Below are 27,900 nucleotides of genomic sequence, written 5' to 3' on the forward strand. Positions count from 1 at the left end.
AATTTCTAAGCCTGGAAACTGATAACTTCAGGAGCAGCTTTCCTGTTCAGGGCGTGAAAATTAGAAAAATTGATCTCATAAAATTTTCAGCACAGTATTTCTGACAGCTGCAAATTAGATAGCAGAATATCCAAGAATGTCTTTCTGCAATGATCTATCATGGATCTGGGCAGAAGACTGAAAGTCAGGAAAAATACCCTGCAATGTGGTGAGCAACCACTCCGTGGGTAGACTCTGTGAGTGAGTATCCTCCAAGTACTCAATCTATATGTGTGGTGTTACTCATTCACTTGTTGTCTCAGTTGTTTGCACTTTGTTTTTATCTGTAGTTTTATTTTAGTTTTTTAAGAAAAAAACACCAACTTCTAAAAGCCTTTTGCCATCACCACACACATAGCAATTTGCAATATCAAATATGACAATAGCACAGCTAGCAAAAGGGTTCTTAAAGCAGGGATGTCCACAGCAAAGTAGTGGCATCGGAAAGTACTCGAGCTTCAGAAACAACCATTTGGGGGCTTGATTTCACATCACTGAATCAATGAATAGTACACAATAAATGACCATTAACTTGTCTACACTACAAAACAGTGGCGAGCCTATTAAAGGTGTCCAGAGCATTTTTTTTTTTTTTGCTTTTTTAAAATGTAATCCTCCACAAACAATGATAATTTTTATTATAATTTTGACATACAAAAATATATAAATCCAAACACTTAATACATAATACTTTTCACAACTGAATTTGTCTCTGCTTCCCCAACATCAAGGCCCCATGAACAACTCAAGCCAAAGCTAATTTGCTCCAACGGAACACCCCTGCTGCCTGTTGAAATGAGAGGGATTGTCACAGAATGATAGTCACTTATAAACAATACATTTAGGGAAAGCTCTGAAATACAGCCACTCAAGAACCAACCATTGGTGAGCAATTAAAATGATCAGCTCCTGTTTCTTTGCTAGCCAGCATGGTTTCTCTCTCTTCTTCCCCAAGACTGATTTAGAGAATGATATCCTTCAGACGCTTCACACCAGGAGACTCTTTGTCACGACCTTCCTTCAGAATAGGGCTGACCTCATGCACAACTTTCTCGCCATCAGCTCCACGGGGTTCAGCTTCAGAGGGACGAGAAGGGCCATTGTTGACATACTGCTCCAGATCGCGGGCCGGGGGCGCCAGGGCAACGGTGTAAGACACAGAAGGCTTAGTAGGCAGAGGGCTCTTGAGGTGCAGAGGGGAGGTGACAGGGCTAATAGCCTCACAGCCATTGCCTGCCTCCCGGATAGCGCCGTTGACTTTGGGGCTGCAGATGGTCACATCAACAGTCCTCCTGCCTTTCAGGGTGGGCCTCTCCTCAGCTGGGTGGTCACTGACATCCTTTCCAAAGGTTGCAAAAGTCCGCTTGGTGGGGCCGCAGTCATCATAAGCTTCAACATCGGCAGCAGTAGCTTCAATGGACAGTGCAATGATGTTCCTCACATGCTCAGGGGACTTGGAGCGGGTGGGCATGGGGTTCCGGGGCATCCAGCACCTGTCAGAGTGGCCAAGAATCCGGCATTCTTCCCTGCAATGAAATCCTTCATTCTGATCTGTTTGGAGAAAATAAAATGTCAATTTCATCAGCTTTTCCCAGGAATCATTGTTAGTCCCCAGTGTTCTGGTTTCTTAGGTACCCACAGGCCCTTTTGGGAAATGATACTTTTAGATAGTCCTTTATTGCCTTTTGGGACAAGTGTGAAGAATTGGATTTTTAAAAAGCTGCAGATCTCCCCCTCAATACTCTCCCCTTCTTTTTTATTTTTATTTTTGTTGCTGTTCCCACTGCTGACAAAACTAAAAACCTAAAGGAAAACACAGTGTGATGAAAAAATATGTTTTTAAGAAGTTTATCCTGACTGTAGAGGTGCTGAGAGTCAGCAATTTTATCAACAACTCCTGTTAAAAATCAACTGTGTTTGAAACTGGTTCCAGCAGAAGAGGGAGTGGAGGCAGAGCAGGGAATCCAACAGTCAGTATATCTGAGAAGTCTTGGCCATGTTTTTGAGCAGTAGCACTGTCAACCACATTCCCACCCTACCTGTTAATGATATGCAATGCTTAATTTTAGATTAGTAACATGCTTTCTTTGAAAACCCAATCACGTCACTTCTTTTTGACCATCAGTCCCACCAGCCAATCTCCTCACTAAACCATTTACATAATTTCATTTCCCATCAGAAGGAATATATTGAGATCTCTTCCTTACATGTGACCCAGAAGGTTCATTGGCCTTATGCACACATCACTCATAGATTGAACATCATTTAATTATACCCAACTAGCCATCCCTCCTTATCTTTCTTATCTGCAGTTTCATTAGGGTCATATTTCTTAAAATAATTCTTTCATGGATTACTTTAACCCTATCATAGAAGATCTCAGCAAATAGAATTCATAATTATTGGCAAGACATGCTTTGCTCTTTTCATATCGGTTCATTTAGAGTTAAGGTTTTAATTTGGCTCTCAGAAAGGCTTTCTACAGGGGCTTCACTAAAGCATGGACCCAGGGTTAACGTCTACCTGTCCACTGGAAAACTATTAATGTCTGGTTTACAGCTCTAGTTTTCCAGATCAATTTATATTTGTTACATTCTTGCATGAGGATGACCTAATGAAGATTTTCATAACATTGCACAATGCATCAAAATATTAGCAGCTTAACATTTATAGAAATCTTTGGGGCAGGATCAGAGGAGGTGGGGATACCACAAGAGATCGCAAGGACAAAAAAGTACATGTCAAAAAAAAGTTATAAATATGCGCTGTGACTGCTTTTTTTTTTTGCAGGAAGAAGTCTGCAATTCAGGGTCTTGCCTGATATTAGTCTATATATAACACACCTTCCTTATACAATTGTATTTCTGTGTTTTAGTCTGTTTCTTGATTTTTTTAAAGACTAAATGACGGAGCAAAGAGGCACTGCTCTGCCTCAATCATCAAAAGTTATTTTGGTAAAGGTGCACTTGGGAGGGGGTTCAAGAAATAATGGTTGAATTGGGTGTATACTTCATCATTTGGAGAAAAAGTGTTAGAAGCAGCTAAACATCAAGGCCTAATCCAGGCTGAGTCTAAATTTCAACACAACTCTGGAAATGGCCTTTAACCTAGTCTAAAGTATGGAAAGGCCAACCAAAGGTAAGACCTCCTTCAATGCACCAGGACACAATTTGCCGACTTATCTTTAAGATGGCCATTTTAAGCCCCCTTTCAGTACTGAAGAATGAAACTTTCAGAATTTTGCAGAGGTGCAACCAAATAGCAAATGAGCATTATCACCAAGAGGATAAGTGCCTTCCCCATACACAGGACAATGCTTCTGCAATCTCCAGCACAGTTCCATGTCAGGGTTGCCTGGCCACCTCTGCGAAATGATGGTTTGTCAAAAGCCCTTTCTCTGCCTCTTCCCTGAAAACTCTCAGTGTTGCCATCTGATAACTTATCATTACTCAAAACACATATGTTCTTAGAGAGTGAAGTAAGTCAGAAAGAGAAAAACAAGTATTGTATATTAATGCATATATGTGGAATCTGAAAAAAATTGGTATAGACGATCTTATTTACAAAGCAGAAATAGAGCCACAGACGTAGAGAATAAATATATGGATACTAAAGGGGAAAGGGGGGGTGGGACAAATTGGGAGATTGGGACTGACATGTAAACATTATTGATACTATGTATAAAATAGATAACCTAATGAGAACCTACTGTGTAGCACAGGGAACTCTACTCAATGCTCTGTGGTGACCTAAATGGGAAGGAAATCCGAAAAAGAGGGGATATATGTATATGTATAGCTGATTCACTTTGCTGTACAGTAGAAAGTAACACAACATTGTAAAGCAACTATACTCCAACAAATATTTTTTTTAAAATACACATATGTTCCTGGGAGGCAGAAAGTATGAAAGTATGGGAAACATGTTGGGATATACTTGGGAAACACTTTGTGTGGACCCAAACATTATGAGTGGAAGAGCCTATAGCTGATCCACCCACATTCAATTTCATCCAAATCTAGTGGATGACCCCAGTATCCCTCCAGTAGGACAAAGTTTCACACCTTCAGAGTTTCCCCAAAAGATGCTTCTTCCTCAACATTTCCTCTGAGGCGTATCTCATAACTCTCTAAGTAATAGCTCTAAAGAATTAGTTTGAGTGTTTGTTTGGAGGTGGGGAGTAAGGAGGTGCAAGTGGGGGAACAGTTCAATAACTAACTTCCATTTCTATAACTCTGAGTGAGCTCCCTGGAAGTCAGAAAAAAATGTCTGGAAGGCTGTGGGATCCCTGTCCTTTTTGTCCACAATTTAGGGCACAGAGGCATAGAGGCCTTAACCTTTGAGCCATGGAACCACAGCCATATGACCAGCTATGAAGAGGAAATCCCAGCTGACCTTCAGGCTGATATTACAGGCCACTTGCTCATATGCCCAGAGCAGAACAGTGATGAATGACAATCTAGTAGAATCTTCTCAATAGGCTCAACATAAAGCTCTCTTAAGTTTCTTTTAAGTTTTTAGTTTCAAGTAGCTATCTTAAAATTTGAAGAGGTACTTCTTTTCTCAACACAATTCATTAAGAGAACACCATTCATGTGTCACCCCAAATCCACATACAGTGCTCCTTCGCTATGGTAGGCTGCTTCAAATGAACAACATAAGGAGACCTGGATCCCCAGCATACACAGAGGGCAGAGACCCCAGAGGTAGATACCTCTAAGATCTTATGAATTGACAAAGACCAGAGCAGGGAACTCAATCATCTCAGAAGCTTCTCTGCAAAGATAGTGCTTGCTTTCAGCTTACCCACTGCCTAAGTGAATAGATCACTCTCTGGGAATAGAAAAAGGTAAACTCACTCAGCACCCCCAGGAACGCAATCGGTCTAAGCCTACACACCAATCTCACTAAGCCCACCTCAGCCCTTTGGAAGCTAGAATAATATGCAATTTTCTTCAGTTAATTATGTGTACATATTAGGTACACTGCTCTTACCCCATGCAAGTGAAGACTTCAATCTGAAAGACTCATTTACTCACAATGTCTCACTCCTGGTTTAGATCTGATCTCTTTATTTCCTTAAACCCTTACCAAGGGCAGTGACTTGCTGGTTATCATTTTAGTATCAAACAACACTCAGTGACATTTGTGTCCATACTATTGAAACAAAATCTAACCTAGCTTTAGTGTTTATAGACATATGAAATATGAAAGAAAATATGGAGAATATAGATGGACAGAAAGAATGTCTTCCCAGCCCAAGGTAACCTACATTCATAAATGCAATGCAGATGAATTACCTTTAAAAATCAAAACTTCAGTTTAGTAAGGAAATTAAGTGTGCTTTAAAAGTGAGAGGGGGGAACTTCAAGACAGCGGAGGACTAAGACATGGAGATCACCTTCCTCCACACAAATACATCAAAAATATATCTACATGTGGAACAACTCTTACAGAACACCTACTAAATGCTGGCAGAAGACCTCAGACTTCCCAAAATGCAAGAAACTCCCCACCTACCTGGGTAGGGCAAAAGAGAAAAGGAAAAACAGGGCTTCCCTGGTGGCGCAGTGGTTGGGAGTCCGCCTGCCGATGCAGGGTACATGGGTTTGTGCCCCGGTCCGGGAAGATCCCACATGCCGCGGAGTGGCTGGGCCCGTGAGCCATGGCCGCTGGGCCGCTGGGCCTGTGCATCCGGAGCCTGTGCTCCGCAACGGGAGAGGCCACAACAGTGAGAGGCCCACGTACCGCAAAAAAGAAAAAAAAACAACAAAAAAAAAGGAAAAACAGAGACAATAGAATAGGGATGGGACCTGCACCAGTGGGAGGGAGACAGCGGGGTGGGCAGATTCCCACACAGAGGATCCGTGCCCACCAGCACTCATCAGCCTGAGCAGGTTGTCTGTTCACCCGCTGGGGAAGGTGGGGGCTGCGAGCTGAGGCTCAGGTTTCAGAGGTCAGATCCCAGGGAGACGACCGGGGTTGGCTGTGTGAACACAGCCTGAAGGAGGCTAGAGCACCACAGCTAGCCGGGAGGGAGTCTGGGAAAAAGTCTGGACCTGACTAAGAAGCAAGATACCATTGTTTCAGGGTGTGAGAGGAGAGGGGATTCAGAGTACCACCTAAACGAGCTCCAGAGACAGGCGAGAGCCGCAGCTAACAGTGCGGACACCAGAGACAGGCATGAGGTGCTAAGGCTGCTGCTGCAACCACCAAGAAACCTGTGTACAAGCACAGATCACTATCCACACCTCCCTTCCCAGGAGCCTGTGCAGCCTGCCACCGCCAGGGTCCCATGATACAGGGACAACTTCCTCGGGAGAACACACGGCGCGCCTCAGGCTGGTGCAACATCATGCCGGCCTCTGCCAACACAGGCTCTCCACGCATCCATACACCTCCCTCCCCCCGGCCTGAGTGAGCCAGAGCTCCCTAATCAGATGCTCCTTTAACCCCGTCCTGTCTGGGCAAAGAACAGACGCCCTCAGGTGACCTACATGCAGAGGTGGGGCCAAATCCAAAGCTGAACCCCAGGAGCTGTGCGAACAAAGAAGAGAAAGGGAAATTTCTCCCAGCAGCCTCAGGAGCAGCGGATTAAATCCCCACAGTCAACTTGATGTACCCTGCATCTGTGGAATACCTGAAGAGACAACAAATCATCCCAAAATTGATGTGGTGGACTTTGGGAACAACTGTAAACTAGGGTTTTGCATTCTGCATCTAATTTGTATCTGGTTTTATGTTTATCTTAGTTTAGTATTTAGAGCTTATTATCATTGGTAGATTTGTTTATTGATTTGGTTGGTCTCTTCCTTTTTTTTGATATATATGTGTGTGTGTGTGTGTGTGTGTGTGTGTGTGTGTGTATGTTTTCCTTTTCCTCTTTTTGTGGGTGTTTATGTGTATGCTTCCTGGTGTGAATTTGTCTGTATAGCTTTGCTTTTACCATTTGCCCTAGGGTTATCTCTGTCCAGATTTTGTTGGTTGGGTTTGTTTTGTTTTGGATTTTTTTTTAGTATAGTTTTTACCACTTGTTATCATGGGTGGAATTGTTTATTGGCTTGGTTGCTCTCTTCTTTCTTTTTTAATTACTTTTTTAAATTTTTTAATTTAATTTTTTATTATAATAACTTTATTGTATTTTCTTTCTTTCCTTCTTTCCCTCTCTCTCTCTCTTTCTTTCTATCTTTCTTTCTTTCTTTTCTTCCTTTTTCTCCCTTTTCTTCTGAGTCATGTGGCTGACAATGTCTTGTTGCTCCAGCTGGCTGTCAGGCCTGAGCCTCTAAGATGGAAGAGCCGAGTTCAAGACATTGCTCCACCAGAGACCTCCCAGCCCCATGGAATATCAAATGGCGAAAGCTCTCCCAGAGATCTCCATCTCAACTTTACGACCCAGCTCCAATCAACGACCAGCAAGCTACAGTGCTGCACACCCTATGCCAAAAAACTAGCAAGACAGGAACACAACCCCACCCATAAGCAAAGAGGCTGCCTAAAATCATAAGGTCACAGACACCCCAAAACGCAACACCAGACATGGTCCTGCCCACCAGAAACACAAGATCCAGCCTCATCCTCCAGAACACAGGCACCAGTTCCCTCTGTCAGGAAGCCTACACAGCCCAATGAACCAAGCTTACCCACTGTGGGCACAAAAACAACAGGAACTATGAACCTGAAGCCTATGAAAAGGAAACCACAAACACAGTAAGTTAAGCAAAAAGAGAAGACAGAGAAATTCACAGCAGATGATGCAGCAAGCTAAAAACCCAACAGACCAAGGAAATGAAGAGGAAACAGGCAGTTTACCTGAAAAAGAATTCAGAGGAATGATAGTACAGATGATTCAAAATCTTGGAAATACAATGGATAAAATACAAGAAACATTTAACAAGGACCTAGAAGAATGAAAGAGCAAGCAAAGAATGATGAACAACAAAATAAATGAAATTTAAAATTCTCTAGAAAGAATCAATAGCAAAATAACTGAGCCAGAAGAACAGATAAGTGACCTGGAAGATAAAACAGTGGAAATAACTACCACAGAGCAGAATAAAGAAAAAATAATGAAAAGAATTGAGGACAGTTTCAGAGACCTCTGGGACAATATTAAACACACCAACATTTGATAAAAAAACAAGACCCGTATATATGCTATCTACAAGAGAACCACTTCAGACCTAGGGACACATACAGACTGAAAGTGAGGGGATGGAAAAAGATATTCCATGCAAATGGAAATCAAAAGCAAGCAGGAGTAGCAATTCTCATATCAGAAAAAATAGACTTTAAAATAAAGACTATTACAAGAAACAAAGAAGGACAATACATAATGATCAAGGGATCAATCCAAGAAGAAGATATACGAATTGTAAGTATTTATGCACCCAAAAAGGGAGCACCTCAATACGTAAGGCAAATGCTAACAGCCATAAAACGGGAAATCGACAGTAACACACTCACAGTAGGGGACTATAACACCCCACATTCACCAATGGACAGATCATCCAAAATGAAAATAAAAAACGAAATACAAGCTTTAAATGACACATTAAACAAGATGGACTTTACTGATATTTATAGGACATTCCATTCAAAAACAACAGAATACACTTTATTCTCAAGTGTTAATGGAACACTCTCCAGGATAGTTCATATCTTGGGTCACAAATCAAGCCTTGGTAAATTTAAGAAAATTGAAATTGTATCAAGTATCTTTTCCGAACACAACGCTATGAGACTAGATATCAATTACAGGAAAAAATCTGTAAAAATTACAAACACATGGAGGCTAAACAATTCACTACTTAATAACCAAGAGATCACTAAAGAAGTCAAAGAGGAAATCATAAACTACGTTGAAATAAATGACAATGAAAACATGACAATCCAAAACTCATGGGATGCAGCAAAAGCAGTTCTAAGAGGGAAGTTTATAGCAATACAATCCTACCTCAAGAAACAAGAAACATCACAAATAAACAACCTAACATTACACCTAAAGCAATTAGAGAAAGAAGAACAAAAAAAACCCCAAAGTTAGCAGAAGGAAAGAAATCATAAAGATCAGATCAGAAATAAATGAAAAAGAAATGAAGGAAATGATAGCAAAGTTCAGTAAAGATAAAACCTGATCCTTTGAGAAGATAAAAAAATTGATAAGCCATTAGCCAGACTCATCAAGAAAAAAAGGGAGAAGACTCAAATCAGTAGAATTAGAAATGAAAAAGAAGTAACAACTAACACTGCAGAAATACAAAGGATCATGAGAGATTACTGCAAGCAACTATATGCCAATAAAATGGACAACCTGGAAGAAATGGACACATTCTTAGAAAATCACAAACTTATGAGTCTGAACCAGGAAGAAATAGAAAATATAAACAGAGCAATCACAAGCACTAAATTTGAAACCGTGATTAAAAACCTTCCAACAAACAAAAGCCCAGGACCAGATGGCTTCACAGGAAAATTCTACAAAACATTTAGAGAAAACCTAACACCTATCCTTCTTAAACTCCTCCAAAATATAGCAGAGGGAGGAACACTCCCAAACTCATTCTACGAGGCCAACCTCACCCTGATACTACAACCAGAAAAAGATGTCACAAAGAAAGAAAAGTACAGGCCAATATCACGTATGAACATAGAAGCAAAAATCCTCAACAAAACACTAGCAAAGGAAATCCAACAGCACATGAAAAGGATCATACACCATGATCAAGTGGGGTGTATCCCAGGAATGCAGTGATTCTTCAATATATGAAAATCAATCAATGTGATACACCATATCAACAAATTGAAGGAGAAACCACATGATCATCTCAAAAATGCACAGAGAGCTTTCGACAAAATTCAACACCCATTTATGATAAAAAAAAAAACCTCCAGAAAGTAGGCATAGAGGGAACTTTCTTCAACATAATAAAGGCCATATATGACAAACCCACAGCCAAAATCATCCTCAATGGTGAAAAACTGAAACCATTGCCACGAAGATTAGGAACAAGACAAGTTTGCCCACTCTTACCACTATTATTCAACACTGTTTTGGAAGTTTTAGCCACAGCAATCAGAGAAGAAAAAGAACGAAAAGGAACCCAAATCAGAAAAGAAGTAAAGCTGTCACTGGTTGCAGATGACATGATACTATACATAGAATCCTAAAGATGCTACCAGAAAACTACTAGAGCTAATCAATGAATTTCGTAAAGTAGCAGGATACAAAATTAATGCACAGAAATCTCTTGCATTCCTATACACTAATGTTGAGAACTCTGAAAGTGAAGTTAAGAAAACACTCCTATTTACCACTGCAAGAAAAAGAATAAAATATCTAGGAAAAAACCTACCTAAGGAGACAAAAGACCTGTATGCAGAAAATTATGAGACACTGATGAAAGAAATTAAAGATGATACAAATAGATGGAGAGATATACCATGTTATTGGATTGGAAGAATCAACAATGTGAAAATGACTATACTACCCAAAGCAATCTACAGATTCAATGCAATCCCTATCAAACTACCACTGGCACTTTTCACAGAACTAGAGCAAAAAATCTCACAATTTGCATGGAAACACAAAAGACCCTGAATATCCAAAGAAATCTTGAGAAAGAAAAATGGAGCTGGAGGTATCAGGCTCCCTGATTTCAGACTATGCTTCAAAGCTACAGTAATCAAGACAGTATGATACTGGCACAGAAACAGAAATATAGATCGATGGAACAGGATAGAAAGCCCAGAGATAAACCCATACACATATGGTCACCTTATCTTTGATAAACGAGGCAGGAATATACAATGGATAAAAGACAGCCTCTTCAATAAGTGTTTCTGGGAAAACTGGACAGTTAAATGTAAAAGAATGAAATTAGAACACTTCCTAAAACAACACACAAAGAGAAACTCAAAATGGATTAAAGACCTGAATGTAAGGCCAGACACTATCAAACTCTTAGAGGAAAACATAGGCAGAACATTCTATGACATAAATCACAGCAAGATCCTTTCTGACCCACCTCCTAGAGAAATGGAAATAAAAACAAAAATAAACAAATGGGACCTAATGAAACTTCAAAGCTTTTGCACAACAAAGGAAACCATAAACAAGACCAAAAGACAACCCTCAGAATGGGAGAAAATATTTGCAAATGAAGCAACTGACAAAGGATTAATATCCAAAACTGACAAGCAGCTCATGCAGCTAAATATCAAAAAAACAAAAAACCCAATCCAAACATGGGCAGAAGACCTAAATAGACATTTCTCCAAAGAAGATACACAGATTGCCAACAAACACATGAAAGAATGCTCAACATCATTAATCATTAGAGAAATGCAAATCAAAACTACAATGAGATACCATCTCACAGCACTTAGAATGGCCATCATCAAAAAGTCTACAAACAATAAATGCTGGAAAGGATGTGGAGAAAAGGGAATCCTCTTGCACTGTTGGTAGGAATGTAAATTGATATAGCCACTATAGAGAACAGTATGGAGGTTCCTTATAAAACTAAAAGTAGAACTACCGTATGACCCAGCAATCGCACTACTGGGCATATACCCTGAGAGAACCATAATTCAAAAAGAGTCATGTACCACAATGTTCATTGCAGCTCTATTTACAATAGCCAGGTCATGGAAGCAACCTAAGTGTCCATCAACAGATGAATGTATAAAGAAGATGGGGCACATATATACAATGGAATATTACTCAGCCATAAAAGGAAACAAAATTGAGTTATTTGTAGTGAGGTGGATGGACCTAGAGTCTGTCAACAGAGTGAAGTAAGTCAGAAAGAGAAAAGAAAATACCATATGCTAACACATATATATGGAATCTAAAAAAAAAAAAAAAAAAGGTCAGGAAGAACCTAGGTGCAGGACAGGAGTAAAGATGCAGAGCTACTAGAGAATGGTCTTGAGGATATGGGGAGGGGGAAGGGTAAGCTGGGACAAAGTGAGAGAGTGGCATGGACATATATACACTACCAAACATAAATAGATAGCTAGTGGGAAGCAGCCGCATAGCACAGGGAGATCAGCTTGGTGCTTTGTGACCACCTAGAGAGGTGAGATAGGGAGGGTGGGAGGGAGGGAGACACAAGAGGGAAGAGATATCAGGATATATGTATATGTATAACTGATTCACTTTGCTATAAAGCAGAAACTAACACACCATTGTAAAGCAATTATACTCTAATAAAGATGTTAAAAAAAAAGACACTGATGAAAGAAATTAAAGATGATGCAAACAGATGGAGAGATATACCATGTCCTTGGATTGGAAGAATCAACATTGTGAAAATGACTATACTACCCAAAGTAATCTACAGATTCAATGCAATTGCTACCGAACTACCAACGGCATTTTTCACAGAAGTAGAACAAAACATTTCACAATTGTATGGAGCATAAAAGACCCTGAATAGCCAAAGCAATCTTGAGAATAAAAAACGGAGCTGGAGGAATCAGGCATCCTGACTTCAGACTATACTGCAAAGCTACAGTAATCAAGGCAGTATGGTACTGGCACAAAAAACAGAAATATTGATCAATGGAACAGGATAGAAAGCCCAGAGGTAAACCCACACACATATGGTCACCTTATTTTTGATAAAGGAGGCAAGAATATACAATGGAGAAAAGACAGCCTCTTCAATAAGTGGTGCTGGGAAAACTGGAGAGCTACATGTAAAAGAATGAAATTAGAACACTCCCTAACACCATATACAAAAATAAACTCAAAATGGATTAAAGTTCTAAATATAAGGCCAGACACTATAAATCTCTTAGAGGAAAACATAGGCAGAACACTCTATGACATAAATCACAGCAAGATACTTCTTGACCCACCTCCTTGAGATAGGGAAATAAAAACAAATATAAACAAATGGGACCTAATGAAACTTCAAAGCTTTTGTACAACAAAGGAAACCATAAACAAGACCAAAAGACAACCCTCAGAATGGGAGAAAATATTTGCAAACGAAGCAACTGACAAAGGATTAATCTCCAAAATATACAAGCAGCTCATGTAGCTCAATATCAGAAAAACAAACAACCCAATCCAAAAATGGGCAGAAGACCTAAATCGACATTTCTCCAAAGAAGATAGATTGCCAACAAACACATGAAAGGATGCTCAACATCACTAATGATTAGAGAAATGCAAATCAAAACTACAATGAGGTATCACCTTACACAAGTCAGAATGGCCATCATCAAAAAATGTACAAACAATAAATGCTGGAGACGGTGTGGAGAAAAGGGAACCCTCTTGCACTGTTGGTGGGAATATAAATTGATACAGCCACTATGGAGAACAGTGTGGATATTCCTTAAAAATCTAAAAATAGAACTAGCATACTATCCAGCAATCCCACGACTGGGCATATACCCTGAGAATACCATAATTCAAAAAGAGTCATGTACCCCAATGTTCAGTGCTGCTCTATTTACAATAACCAGGAGGCGGAAACAACCTAAGTCTCCATCGACAGGTGAATGGATAAAGTAGATGTGGCACATATGTACAATGGAATATTAGTCAGCCATAAAAAGAAAGAAGATTGAGTTATTTGTAGTGAGGTGGATGGACCTAGAGTCTGTCATACAGAGTGAAGTAAGTCAGAAAGAGAAAAACAAATACCATATGCTAACACATATATATGAATCTAAAAAAGAAAAAGGGTTCTGAAGAACCTAGGGGCAGGACGGGAATAAAGATGCAGATGTAGAGAATGGACTTGAGGATACGGGGAGGGGGAAGGGTAAGCTGGGACAAAGTGAGAGAGTGGCATGGACATATATACACTACCAAATGTAAAATAGATAGCTAGTGGGAAGCAGCTGCATAGCACAGGGAGATCAGCTCGGTGCTTTGTGACCACCTAGGGGGGTGGGATAGGGAGGGGGGGAGGGAGGTTCAAGGGGGAGGGTATATGGGGATATATGTGTACATAAAGCTGATTCACTTTGTTATACAGCAGAAACTAACACAACACTGTAAAGCAATTATACTCCAATAAAGATGTTAAAAAAAAAAACAAATGTTAGAAAGTCACAACACAAAGTCCCTTAAGAATAGCAATGATGACATACCAGATGTAAAAAAGTAGAGACGACTTGTGGAATTGCCTAGAACTGTTAGAGATTATGTGCCTGCCATCATGTAGTTCTGTGGCTGGGGATGGAGCTATGCGACTAGACAGGAATCATTTTGTACTGTCACAAATTAACTGTCAAGATTCTGGCTCCAGCTGAAATAGAGGTAAGCTAACAATTCACTAATTCCCGGCTAAGATTCCTCTTATGAGCCTATCTGTGACTCTATACCTTGCTATATCTTTCTCTGAAAGTATTACCCTGAGACTAGGCAAAGCAAAATGTTAAGACTAAAATCCATACAAAGTTGTGGAAATTTAAACACACTAACATGTACAGATGAATAAAAGCAGGTGTCTTTAATTCAAATACACACATGATTAGGGGTGAATGATGAATTTGCAAATTGGTTTTCCCTGCTTCTGAACTTGTTCCTAGGATTTGCAAATAAATAAATAAATAAATGAAGAGAGTGCATAAGTTTGGAAGAGGACACAAATCTTGAGGCCATGGAACTCCTTAGTTCAAAACAGATCAGATTATTTTAGACAAAAAAATAAATAAAATATAGAGAAAAAATAAAGCTTCTTCAATCTAGGTAGTAATAAATATATTTTTGGTCACAATCTGTCATTAGGGACTTTTGTAAGAGACTCCCAAAACCTCTGGGCAAAAGAAAAAATAAATAAATCTTAATGCATCAGTCTTATGAGAACATGGGAGGCATAAGAGGCTGCAACGCCTAAGTCATGATGGATAAGGAAGTAATTCAAATAGAAAAAGAACAGAATATGTTACTTTGTGCAGATAATAGCAAAACTTTTTGCAGCAATTACTACCCTCCTCAGGACGTGAAACTGCTGTCTCTTCAGATGTGGGCAAACAATATGTTTCCACACACTAGAAAGAGCCTACCCAAGGCCCCAACCAAAGTAAAAAAAGAAAATGATGAAAACACCATCTCAGGCTTTGCTAAAACTTTCAAAGTCTTGGTATAATAGAAGGGTTGAGAGGCTCTGTTGGGTTTGTATAGATGTTCAGCCACAATGGATGTGTTCAATAATGCTGGCAGTTCTTTACCATGATTCAGAGTTTGGTGTATTAACTCAAAGATCCCAATGATCAGAGACAAAACTCCAACACTAAAATAGTTCAAGGTAAGAATTACAAGAGCAATGTGTTACCTCCTCAGAAGTGATCTGCAATCAATGAGGCAGAAAGGGAAAGTTAAAATGAGTTCCAGTTCCTGAGAGCTCAAGTAGTTAGCTACATCTAAGTAGCAGCAGTAACATAACTTAGATGCAAGTGATGTGTAAATCAGAAAAGCTTCCTGGATTGTACTCATATATATCCACTTAGCTTACCCTGCATCATCCCATAAACAAAATAATCTAAGACCAAAGTGGGGCCATTTTTTGTAAGATACAATAGAAGGGATTGTGGCAAAGATTATGAAGAGGTTAAATGCTGTTAAAATTGATCACATGCACCTAATCAATAAAACATAACTGTTGAGAAGTGTCCCCTCTTGACTTAGCTAACTCCTACTCATCTGAAGCAGAAAAAACAAACTGCCTACCAAACATCCATATCTATTTTTTAACATCTTTATTGGAATATAATTGCTTTACAATGGTGTATTCGTTTCTGCTTTATAACAAAGTGAATCATTTAGAAACAGAACCCCACTTCTGTTAGGACTGGCAATGTGCCAGCTAAAAAACTACATTTTCTAGCCTTTATAGATAGGAGTGGCCATGTAACTAAGAGTGGGTCAATGTTATGGAGGTAGGATGTCAAGAAGTCTCCTTAAAAGAGGTGAGCTGACTTAACTGGGGGACCTTTGTCCTTATTTCTCCCTGCTTTGTCCTGTCTGGAATGGAGACATAATAGATGGAGCCACAGCATCCATCTTACTACCATGAGGCAACTCTGAGGATGGAAGCCATGTGCCTATGAATAGCAGAGTAAAAAAATATAAGGACTTTGGGATACTGAAGATATTGTAAACCTACCTCACTAGACATGAACTTTTTTTAAATAAGAGGAAAACTAAGCTTCTCTCTTATTTCATTCACTGATTTATTTCCCTTAGTGAGGGGAGGGGATGTTTATTACCAGCAGTTTAACACTATTCATATCTGATACATTATCCCTAAAGTCTCAACTTAAATGTAACTTCCTCAGGGAATCCTTGCCTGATTCCTTAGATTAAGGTAGGTCCCATACCACCTCCTATATAGCACTCATCATACTTGTAGTTACTTGTTTAATATCTATATTCAATGCCAGCTTGTAAACTCTAAATGAGCAAAGATTATATCTGTTTTGTTCCCTCCCATGCCCACAGAACCTAGCAAAGGGCCCAGCAGAAAGCAGGTACTCAATAACAGTTTAATTTAACTGAATGAAAAAGGTACCCAAAAAAGTGATGGCAACAGAACAAAGAATCTTGGTCAACACACCAGATACTGTGCCACTAATACAACTCCTAAAAGTGGAAATAACTAGTAGGAAACCTGCAAAGAAAACTATGTAGCTTTGCTGAAGGCAATAAAGTAAATGAACACTTGAGAAACATTGAAGTCAAACGTCATCTTGGCCTCTGAGTGGTTTCCTGCACACTATATACAGATCTTAAAGAGATCTATTATGCGCTGATGTCCAGTTGAAAATACATTTGCCATGTACCTTGGAGTTTTTAATTCTAACAATAGTTAATGGGGCCTGTACTCATAAGTTAACAACACAATAAGCAGAAGCGTCTGTTTTATGAAATTAATCTGTTGTCCAAATACCCACCGCAGATGCTGACTCTTCCTGGCAAAACTAATTTAAATACACATCAAGAGACTACTTCTCAAGTCAAATATGCCTGGGAATTACCAAAGGAAAGAATTATCCTGGAAATAATTCTTAAAAGCATTTTAAGGCCTGCAAAGAGTCAGGAGAAAGAACATCCATCTGTTATCTGTAACTTAACAATGCAAACGAGTAGCAATAGGCTCAGTGGAAAAGGGAGGGAGGGAAGGAAGAGGGAAGAAAGGAAAGAGAGCAGGAAGCACTATCTAGGCTTCAGATATTCCATCTTAGTTTTGATCTGATTGACATATTAAGGGCTAAGCTTCTTTTGGGTATTTAGATACCATTTGAGCATCTAGCAAAATTTCAATAAGGGCTCAGGACTTTGCAAAATCACAACTTCCCAAAGCCTTCCCCTCTTCCAGCTGTAATTCTGGGAGGAATTTACACTCACTTCCTAAAGGACCCAAAGTTTCAGCAAGTAAAGATGGAGCTCCATTTGTAAAATATTCAAGAGCGCACCAGTGAAGGCTGGGACATTTCTAGAGACTCGTGAACCAATGACACCAAGCTATTCTGCAGCCATTCCAGTGTGACAAGAAGTAAATCACAAATTATGTACACTACAAACAGCTCCTTGTCTCTCATTCTCTTCTTCTCTTTCTTGCAGCGTCTTCTGCCATTTTGGTTTCTCCTTCTTTCTGTTCTCCTGTTCCTTAGCCTCCTGCTAGTTAGCAGCCCTACCTAGAGCACTATGGCCAGGCAGACAACATGCAGAAGGGGTAGGACCAAAAACTGTGATTGACATTCAAAACGCTTATGTGGTATTATTTGACAGATGCCAAAGAAGAAGTATACAAAAACCAACCCTTGTAACGTGGAGAGAAATTCCCACATTTTTCATTCATCTGGATACAGGTATTAAAAGTCCCTGTTAAAATAAGAGGATCCACTATCAAACTGATATCAACAGATTTCCTTCGGTCATAGAGCAAAGCCCTGGGTAAAGGGTACCAGGAGAGGAGACTCTGATGGGGGTAAGAAAGACTAGAAATGTCTGGAGGCAGAGATACCTCAGGAAAGGCAAGGTGGGGGATAGGATATAGGAACAGCGTTCCTGAGACTGCCAAAGGTATGTTGCCAAAAGAGAGGAGACAGAGAGAGAGAAAAGTCAGCCTTGATCAGCATAGGTTGGCATTTTCAGGATGGCTAACTAGTTAAACAGCAAGAATTCTGTGAAGTTTAGCTTTAGCTTGCAATAAAGAGGATGGCTGAAAAGACTGATAAATCCCAACCTTGTCCTAGACAATTTGACAGATCAGCATCAGTTAGCAAGTGCCACCCGATATTGGGCCTCAGTGATGCCAAATGGCACAAAGGTCTCTCCCCTCATTCACGGTCTATGCACGTGAAATTCACTTACTCTTGGTGCCACATGAAAATAGATTAAAAAGATGCCCCTTCCTGGGCTTCCCTGGTGGCGCAGTGGTTGAGAGTCCGCCTGCCAATGCAGGGGACACGGGTTCGTGCCCCGGTCCTGGAGAATCCCACATGCCGTGGAGCGGCTGGGCCCGTGAGCCATGGCCGCTGAGCCTGTGCGTCCGGAGCCTGTGCTCTGCAACGGGAGAGGCCACAACAGTGAGAGGCCCGCGTACCAAAAAAAAAAGATGCCCCTTCCAGAATGCAAAGCAATTGAATTATTTTCAATGGAATCTTCAGTGCTGAGTTGGTCGAAAAGATAAAGTTAAAACATATTAAAGTATAAGTGGTTGAGAATTTAATATTTATGATAGATGAGAGTATAGCATGTACAGTCATACAATCTAAGTTGCAATTTGGGCAATCACAATAGTTCCTGGAGTTTTCATTTTTGTACTGGGGCTCAATTCAATTCAATCCATAAAGAATAGATTTCAAGATGTTTATAAGTATAAATCATTTGTGCTGATGCATGGGGAGTAAAGAAATGAAGCTGGGGCTGCCTGGAAAATTGAGACTGATAAATAAGAGGCACTGACAGTGACTGAGATAAGCAGAGATTGGCTAGACTAGAATCTTTGTATTTTGGCTTCTATGTGGAGCAAATTATCTGACAAAGTTCTGGACTTCATAGAGGTGCTTCAAAACCATCTGAAAAAGCTTTACAACTAAACTATGAGGTGTCACAGAAGGCCACTGAACTATTCCCCCAAAGGAGGAACATTGAGATACTGCAACTCTGAGAAAAGAGAGTTTCTTTCTACAATGTCCACAGAATTAAGTCCTTTAGCCTACATCCATTGGACACCTACAACACCTCATCACTTCTGTGAAGAGTTCGAACCAGCTGTTTAATTTTGTGTAGATGAAAAACAGACAGACCGTTTCACACATTCTACAGGTAGTTGTACCGCTGTGAACACAAAGCCTTTAGATGATGCTTGCAAGTAGCACTGAACTTAATGTTATCGCCAACTTAGTTTCACTCTTTCCTTGAAACTAAGGAAATTGCTGACACATCATTAGCATGAGAAAAAAAGCCACTTTTATGCTGGTCATAAGTTTCTGGGTATTGGACATAATACGTAGTGAGGATGTCACAAATAAGGCTGGTATGGAAAGCAGGAGGGGCAGGGCACGTTAGCCAAGAAAAAAACCTTCCCTTTTTGAGTGAAAATTTAATGTTGGTGGGGGAAAAAAGGCACCCAGCAGCTGGTGTTCTTCTTAACAGGAACTGACACTTCCTTCAGTCAAGTCCCAGGACATTCAGTTTTGTGGAACAGGCAATGTCATACACGAGTCAATGAAAAATGTTGCAGCTAACTTCTAAATTCTTTAAAGATTCTCGACTGCCAAAATGTTCTTGTTACTGGGTGGGGAGGCTAAGAAACAACATTAGTAATTCTCCAATCACTTCCTTCCCATTTGAAAAATAAAGTGTTCAGTAAACCAATCACTGTTTCTTGCAATGATTCAAAAAGATAGTGTGTGTCATGTCATCAGATAGGTAAGAATCACTAGAAATAGTCACTGGAAGCAAATGAGTGTCGGAGGGATTAATATCTATTAACTACCTTAGGTTGGACTATTCATTACCAACAAAAGCCTCATAGAAAAGTCTAGCATTATCTTGATATTTCAGCATAACTTCAGCAACCATCTGGAATACTGTAATTGCAATGACACTGCTTCTGGGTACAGCAAACAGCACAATCATTAAAAAATATTCATTTCAAATATCTTCCTGGAAGCTAATAAATTTTACAGCAGTTTCAATCCTTCCACATAGCAGCAAAGAAAAGCTTCGTTCCAGACAAATTAAAAGTAAATTGATTGCCTTAGGGGAATCTATTCAAATATCACTTTTCCATGTTAGAAATCTTTTTTCCTAAAACATTAGAGAGAGAGAGAGAGGCAGAGAGAGAGAATGAATCTTGGATGGGGGAGTGAGATGGATGATGGAGGTAGTGTGAAAGGGATAGAAGCCAGTATATGAAAAAGACAAAATTGCAGCAGAGGGAGAGTGAGAAATAACCAAAATCATTAAATCCTTGTTTGCAAAACCAGGTAGAAATCAACTTAAAATAAATGCAAATATGTCACTGAGGTGCAGGCCTAATATTTGTGCTGGAATTTATGAATCATAACTATGAATAATGAATACCAAAATTGAAGGGATCAAACGCCACCTTCTATGTTTACTTGTCATTATCCATCTTTCACGGACAATGCTTAATTTTATTCTTTTGCTCTTTTCCTTAGAATTACTTAGAATTATTCTTTTTCCAGTTGTCCACTTAATCATACTAGTAGGAGAAAACAAGCTGTATTTTTCAGGGTGTTGCCTCAAAAGCAATTAGACAAATTCAGAAGCAAGGCCAATTAGTATACTCTTTGAGGAAGCTTGATCATTTGAAAGCATGAGACGCTAGTCCTGCTGCTCATTTTAGGAAGAAAAAAATCCTTTACACCTTTAGCACATGGTGGTTCCAGTATGACCGCCTGACCTTCAGCTTGTCCAACTCTACTTGGAAAGAAAGAATGGCTGCTCCATCTGAAGCATTGAGGAAGTCTTAGAAATTCTTTGGGCCACAGCTGTGAGGGCTTTTTCTGAGTTGGCTTGAACTCTGAATACAGAAGTAGCAGAAGCTTTTCGGTTGAGATGACCTGAGTTCAGACATCCTGACATGGCTCTAGAAAAATCTATGTAAGAGCTGATGCATATTAATCCTAAATTATGGCCATAAAAAAAACTATCACGGACACACACACACTCACCAGCACCCCTATCAGTCCTCATCATCCTGAATACTCATCTCCATTCACAAGTTAAAACAATGGAGCATTATATATCAATCATATCTCAATAAAGCTGGAAAAAATCAAATGGAACAAATCAAAAGATTACTAAAAACCAGTCTGGTAAATTTAAATGCTCTGTCCATTTTGTACAGATCATGTATCTTTACACCCTTGGAATAATCTGTTTTTCCAAAACATTGCCTCTTCTGAACTCCAATTTTATTGCATTTGCCCCTTGTTGGTTAATATGCCAATCTTTCATGACTGGGTCTGTGAAACATGGGGCTAATGAAGGAATGCCATGCTGTGGCTTAAGAAGCCCTGAGGAGCCTAGTTCTATGTTCAGAAAACAAGACAGCACTGGGAGTAGAGAATTTGATGCTTCATTCAAGCCTGCATGATTTCTATTCTCTGAGATTCCAATTTGGCAGTTATAGAGAAGGAGGGTGTAGACTTGTTTAATATAAGATGTTGGACTCTATCATAAAAATATTCTAAGAGTAAATTGAAATAATTAAAGAAAAAGACTTCTTTGGCCCTAGAGCTTTCTTATCCCCTTAATTCCACTTTGCAATCTTTTTTTCTTTGCTTCCCTCAGTTAGTGAACAGCAAATAATCTAGCTTGTTATTAAAACTGCATATAAAATAATCAGCTTTGGCAAAATGCAAACGGTGACTAGCTGAAGAGCTAAGGATCATCATCTGCTCACATATGAAGACGTGACACAACTCTTTTAACTATCCTAATGGTCCTGGATTGGGGACAGGGTTTACAAAGGGTTGGAAAGGAGTAAAGAACGGGGCAGATGCAGAATTATATTTTAAAACCTCCTGCTGGCAATCAATGAGCTCTCTGCTGTTACTAATCACACACACATATACACACAACACAGGATTGTAACGCTGACATAGCTTCCTGGATGAGATACTTATAGGACAGTAACAAAGACATTGACACATGGTTTTATTCTCCTGAGGAATCTTTGTCCCCCTTCTTCCAGAGTTTATGCAAACTGAAAGGTTTATATGTTTAACACCCTGTTATCCATTCCAATATGGGAGGTCAGCGGTATTTCAACAAAGAAACCACTCATGAGTAATGATTTTACGGAGACAAGAGTGGGAAAACGAACGGTTTGAAATGAGTCTAATTCCTTGTGTGACGGCTAATAAAAAGAAACATGTGAACACAGTGCTTGAGAAGCATTTTTGTACTGTTCAACAGACTGAAAATAATAGCCGTTTTTCTCGTCTGCATTACCATTAATAACAGCCTTCCCTTCTGGTCATCTGTGTTTACAGAGGGAATAAAGATTGATACAAGAGCTCGCCTTTCTTCTGCACCACCCAACTAGACACAGACTGTCCAGATGATTTTTTTAAAAACACAAACCAAGTTTTATTTTCAAAAGTAACACTAATCAGGGTACCTAAGTGTTTCAGAAATTACTTAGGAACTGTGCGGAAGCCAAAGAATTGCCAAGATGGTTCTCAGAAAGGTTGTTTGGAGAGTAAAAGGGGACGTTGACATCTCGCCTTTGTTTAAGGAAGCTCTTGAACTGTCCTGAGAGGAAATCTTTCATCTGTTCTATTTACTTTCTTCTGACCACACCCCAAAGACTGTCCAAGGCAGGGAAAGAGTAGATTGATTATGCACCAGATAGAATATTCCAAGGTAGGTTGTCGGTTCCCCCATTGCATTTAAGATGGAATTGCCTTCACAAAATTTCTAACATATTCACAGGCATTGCATAAAGGAAGGTTCCCCTGGAGTTCAATGGACCTTTTATTTCCACCTATAAATAATAAGTGCTCTCATGAATTAATTGTCATTCCTCTTTTCTCATCTCATTTCCTTTGTCTCCATTCCATAGTATTCAACACATCTCTGCCCTGCCCAAAATATCCTCTTTCTTACCATTCTGCTCAGACTTCATTTCTCTTCCTTTAGCTTTGTAGCCTTTCCTCATCACATCAAATCTTTCTGCCTAGAAACTCACACCCACACCTCCAGGGAAGCTACAGGGAGGCAATCAGAAGTAACAGCAGTGGCCAAATCTCTGACAGAAAATCCCCCAATATGAAAAAGGCCTGTTCCCTGGGACATTTCCCACTTCCCACCAAGGAACCTTCAGAGTAAGCCTGATGGTTCTGTGGGGGCCCCTCCGAATATTAGAAACAGCTGTGTCTGGAAATTCCTTAGCCAGATATGTTACCAGAACCCCTTACAAGAAAAACTTGAGGAGAGGAATATTATCTGTACAACTACATAGTCTGCACACCCTATAAAAGAGCCCACATTTCCCTATTAGGAGAGTGAATGGTTAACATTGATTGTAAAAGAAAATTTTAAGACAATTCCCTCAAATTCTAAAAAAGTTGCCGTGAATTTTATGTCTGCCAAAAAAAATCAGAAGGGTATTCAGTAAACCACTCAACTATTTGCTCACTGGAAACACAGTCTAATTTAACACTGGCCCTCTCCTGTCCTTCACGTTAGTATCATTGGGCCATCGGCCAAGGCCTAGAGAAGTGGTAAGCTTCATCTTGGTGAATTGGAATCTCTAGTGTCAGATATAGTCAGTCTGACTAAGGGGAACTACAGCTTGCCAAAATCTACAGTCTCCCTGTCTGTTCCACCCATCAAATATGCTTAGAAGTCCCGAGGCCCAAGCCCAGCAGTCTACAGATCCCAATCAACTATCAATAGCTTAAGTGTAAGTGACTGTAGATGAAGTACAAGCCAAATGTGTTTCCTTTTTAGCTTCAGGGATTCCAGTGCTATTATGGCACCCATAATTCTCATACCTAATGATTCAGACAAGTATCCAGGAGCTAAGTTTTATGGGATGCTCTGCCCATGCTACAATTACAGCATTCAGCATAACACTAATAGGCATCCCAGTCTCGAGTTCCAAGGGCACCACATGCACAGTATTGACAGGATTACCCCTCCCATCCCTGGTTAAATATGATGGAAGATGTAGGGGTTCTCATATGCCCTGCTGCTAGTCTGGAGGCCTGTTTCTGCCTCTTCAGACTCCCACAGCTAGTGAACAAAGGAATGCATGTGTATATGTTATAGCCTAGAACTCTCTAGTGGGTCTCTTATTTCCCTAACATCCTAATATTGCATCAAATGTTAATTTATTGAATTTTCCTTCCCTTTGTATTCTTGAACACTACCCATATGATTCAAACTCAATGCTCTATCAAATTATCTTTTCTTCTCAAACCAGAGGCTTCCCATCCTATAAAAGAATATTCCATCTCAGAGACACTACTTCAAAGTGAGCTGCTCAGGAAAACAGTTTTTCAATAGCTAGTTGTATCAGGAGTGAATCTAACTGAGTTATCCCTAAATGCAGCAGCATCCCAGTGCATTTAAAGGGTGCTGCTTTATTTTCTTCCTTGATCAGGACCATATCCTGACATTCATATCCAGAGGAAAGCCAACTGCCTTGTGTTAACTATCATTGACCCTCCTCCAAGAATAACCTGGAAAATCCAAGGCATGGAAACCTGGCATCTCTTCAGAAAGCCCATACCTTGGGGCTCAGGTATATGCATGCCCATGTGCCTCTTTAGAGGGATAGAACAATTACTAGGTCCCAGACTCTATTGAACTGAGCAGAGCCAACTTTGTACATAATTGTGTGTGGAGGGTGGGAATGGAAAAGTTGGATAATCCATAATATTTGTATTTGCTATGGGGAAACCACAGTTCCTTTCACAATAATAGTGATCATATATTAAAAGTCTTTAGTATTATTGAGCTAGTCATTATTTAAACAAATCTCAGGAATAAAACTGAGTCCAGATATCATAACAAATCAGTCCTTTCCAAAGGCAGTATTCTTCTGCCTTTGCTTCCAGTGAACATGGAGAGAATCAAACTGAATATAAATGCAGCTACAATTTCACTAGACATTTTCTTTTCACTGTCATATTTAATCTTTGAGGGTTCCTTATTTTGTCCAACATCTTCCATTTCTTTGTTTCCTAGCACCATAACTGGAACATATTTGAGGATGTGTCTTTAGATTTTCCTAACCTTTGCCTAGTTTTTATCCCCTACTGATAAGAAGCTATAAGACAATATAATTAACACCAGCTGCCCCATCTTCACTTCTGACTCTAGGAGCTGAGCAAGCCAACCTCACAGGGTGTGGACTAGAGTGGGTAGAAAAATGTCTGGCTCCAGCCCAGCCATGGTGGGCCTCTCCCAAATTGCAATCCTCCTCTATTAGATAATACCTAAGTTCTTCAATCATGTTTACACAGCTGGAACTGTGCAGACCCTGAAAATCATGCAAAATGCAGACTGCTTAAGACTGCTCCCTCCTTCATTCTAGATTTAATCCTGTTTATCCAAAGAAGAATAAATGCATGTATTAAATTCCCAGCACTGGGGTAACGGCTACCAGGAAAGAAAACTCCCCTTCCTGCAGCATCCCACAGGTGTGAGGCTTTATGTCTGCTAGTAAGTAAGCAGCAACCAATACAAGTTCAGTCCAGTAGGAAAAGCAGTAATAACAGGAAACACAACCATTCACGTCAGAAAACAATTCACTGTGTGACTACACTGAAAAACTACTTCTAGTGGAGAGACTGGCACTACCTTAGTGAGGCACAGTTTCTAGCCATTCCGGCCCTTGAGAGTATGGGTGAGTCTGCTCTCCCCTTCACAGAGCCCCCACCCTGAGTTTGTCATGTTCTGCTGGCCAGCACCAAGGAAAACCCTCCACACAGCTCCATCAGCTCCAAAAGTAGAGAACAGATAGAGTGTAAGTTTGGTCCTAGGCATTTGACAACCATTCCTGCTGAGGACCTAAAGTCATAGGGACTGGTGAAGAAAATTTTTAGCATTGCTAATTTTGGGGTTACAGAAAAGCAAAGGCAAACCATGCTGATGCAGCACTGTGTCCAAAGGCAAGCTTCTCTCCAGATAGAATGAGGTGTATGTAAGTCAGATCTACTGGAGCAACTCAAGACTTAATCTGCTCCTTGCCAAAGGGAAGCTTATCACCCTGCAGCACACCTGAAGCCAGCTTCTCTCAGTGAAGTGTGCATTTGAAAAAGGCACCATCCCTCTCTCCCAGAGGCAGTGTAGCATAGAGTGTAGACTGTAGGCTCTGGAGCAAGACTGCCTGGTTCAAGTCCCAGCTCTACCACTTAATAGCCCTATCGGGAAATTACTTAAAATTATTCTCTGTGCCTTAGTTTTTTTTCTTCTATCTGTAAAATATGAATAACCCCACTGACCTCCTGGGGTTGTTGGGATGGTTAAAAGTAAAAATGCATGTAAACCAAGCTAAAGAGTACCTGGCACAAAGGAAGAACTCCATACATGTTTAGGTCAAGAAGCTCTAACTCTTTGGGATAGATGGAGTCCAAGCTGGCCTTATCCTTAGAACATGTAGCCAACTACTTGTGGGATATAAAGGAAGGGATGCTGGGAAAGATCCCATGTTAAACCCTCATCAGGCTGCCTTGGTGGCCCAAATGCCACCATTAATTATTCCCTTGTATTATCATCACATTAAGATATCAAATGCTATTTGGAAAGAGAGACCAATGAGTTTAGCAGATCCCTTGGAATAATTAGGACCTTGGGGAAATGGAACGTGAAACAGATAAGTTTATATGTGGGAAGTAGGAAACAAAGCCTGAGAATGCAGGGCCCTGAGTGGTGACAGAAACTAAGAAAACCCAAGGGGAGTATTAGATGCCAGTGTTCCCAAATGGAGGGGAAGGAGAAGACAGATATAGTGGCACGATAGACACAATTTTGCCAAGGGCTCGCCCTCGCATACTCCTTCTGAGAATGTGAGCAATGCTCTTTCCCTCTGTGCTTTTTTTCCTCCTAGGCACAGAGCTAATTCTGACTCTCTGCTGCAGTAGAGCTCATCACTTAAGGGGAAAAAAAAAAAAAAAACCACACACGCAGAATGCATTCAAATTTAAAAAATAGACCTCAGAAAGGAAATATTGACAAGATGCCTAATATGCTAAGTATGAGGAATTAAACTGAATGAGGCACTTGGGGCGGGAAAGCAAAAACAGGCTGCACCACACACATTTGGAACGGCAGTACTAAACCGACAATACAAAACGCTTTCAGTTGATTAACAGGGAACATAATATGAGAGGGAAGATGGAGTGGAGTGGAGAAGCTGACTTGATATCTTAGATGTAAGGGCAAGCTATGATAAGTGCAATTCCCAACAGTTAACAGTGGAAGTGAGTCATCATAAGATTAAAGGCCAGAGGGGCAGATAACATCAAAGCACCTAGGGAAAAACAGCAATTTCTTTCTAAAATACAGGTGTACATAAAAGTAAAACAAAAAAAACAATGGGCAAGAAGGTTTCTTAGGAATTGAAGTGAAGAATCTGTGAAATGGACAAATGAGAGCCATTTAATTCAGGGGAAAAGTATATTTAGGATCTTTCTTACCCTCTGTTTCTCCATCAAAACCACATTAGAGACATTGGCCTAGGTTCTCCTCATAGATGAATCAGTCTCAAAAGCCTGAACAACAGAGTCACTGGGGATAATGAGGCAAATGGAGCTCTGAAAGATTGCTAAATTCCCCATTTCATGTGAATTAAGACCCCCAAAGATTGAAAGGCACCAAAGGGAACAACTCTGGTCATCAGA

The 27,900-nt window shown here is 40.1% G+C and overlaps 1 protein-coding gene across 3 annotated transcripts in view; it reads right to left on the reverse strand.

Moving 5' to 3' along the window:
* Nucleotides 1–643: 643 nt before the first annotated feature.
* PCDH19 (protocadherin 19) overlaps nt 644–27,900 on the reverse strand; it is a 107,911-nt gene continuing 80,654 nt past the window's right edge. For 2 of the 3 annotated variants that reach the window (XM_029241016.1, XM_029241014.1), the window contains one exon: nt 1,001–1,590. In XM_029241016.1, coding sequence (XP_029096849.1) covers nt 1,001–1,590 — 590 coding nt within the window. Of the gene's footprint in view, nt 1,591–27,900 lie in introns of all 3 variants that reach the window. The other variant, XM_029241015.1, reaches the window with a different exon arrangement.

This window comes from Monodon monoceros, unplaced genomic scaffold, assembly GCF_005190385.1.
Source record: "Monodon monoceros isolate NGI ecotype Baffin Bay Population unplaced genomic scaffold, NGI_Narwhal_1 Super_Scaffold_22, whole genome shotgun sequence".
Classification (NCBI taxonomy): Eukaryota; Metazoa; Chordata; class Mammalia; order Artiodactyla; family Monodontidae; genus Monodon; species Monodon monoceros.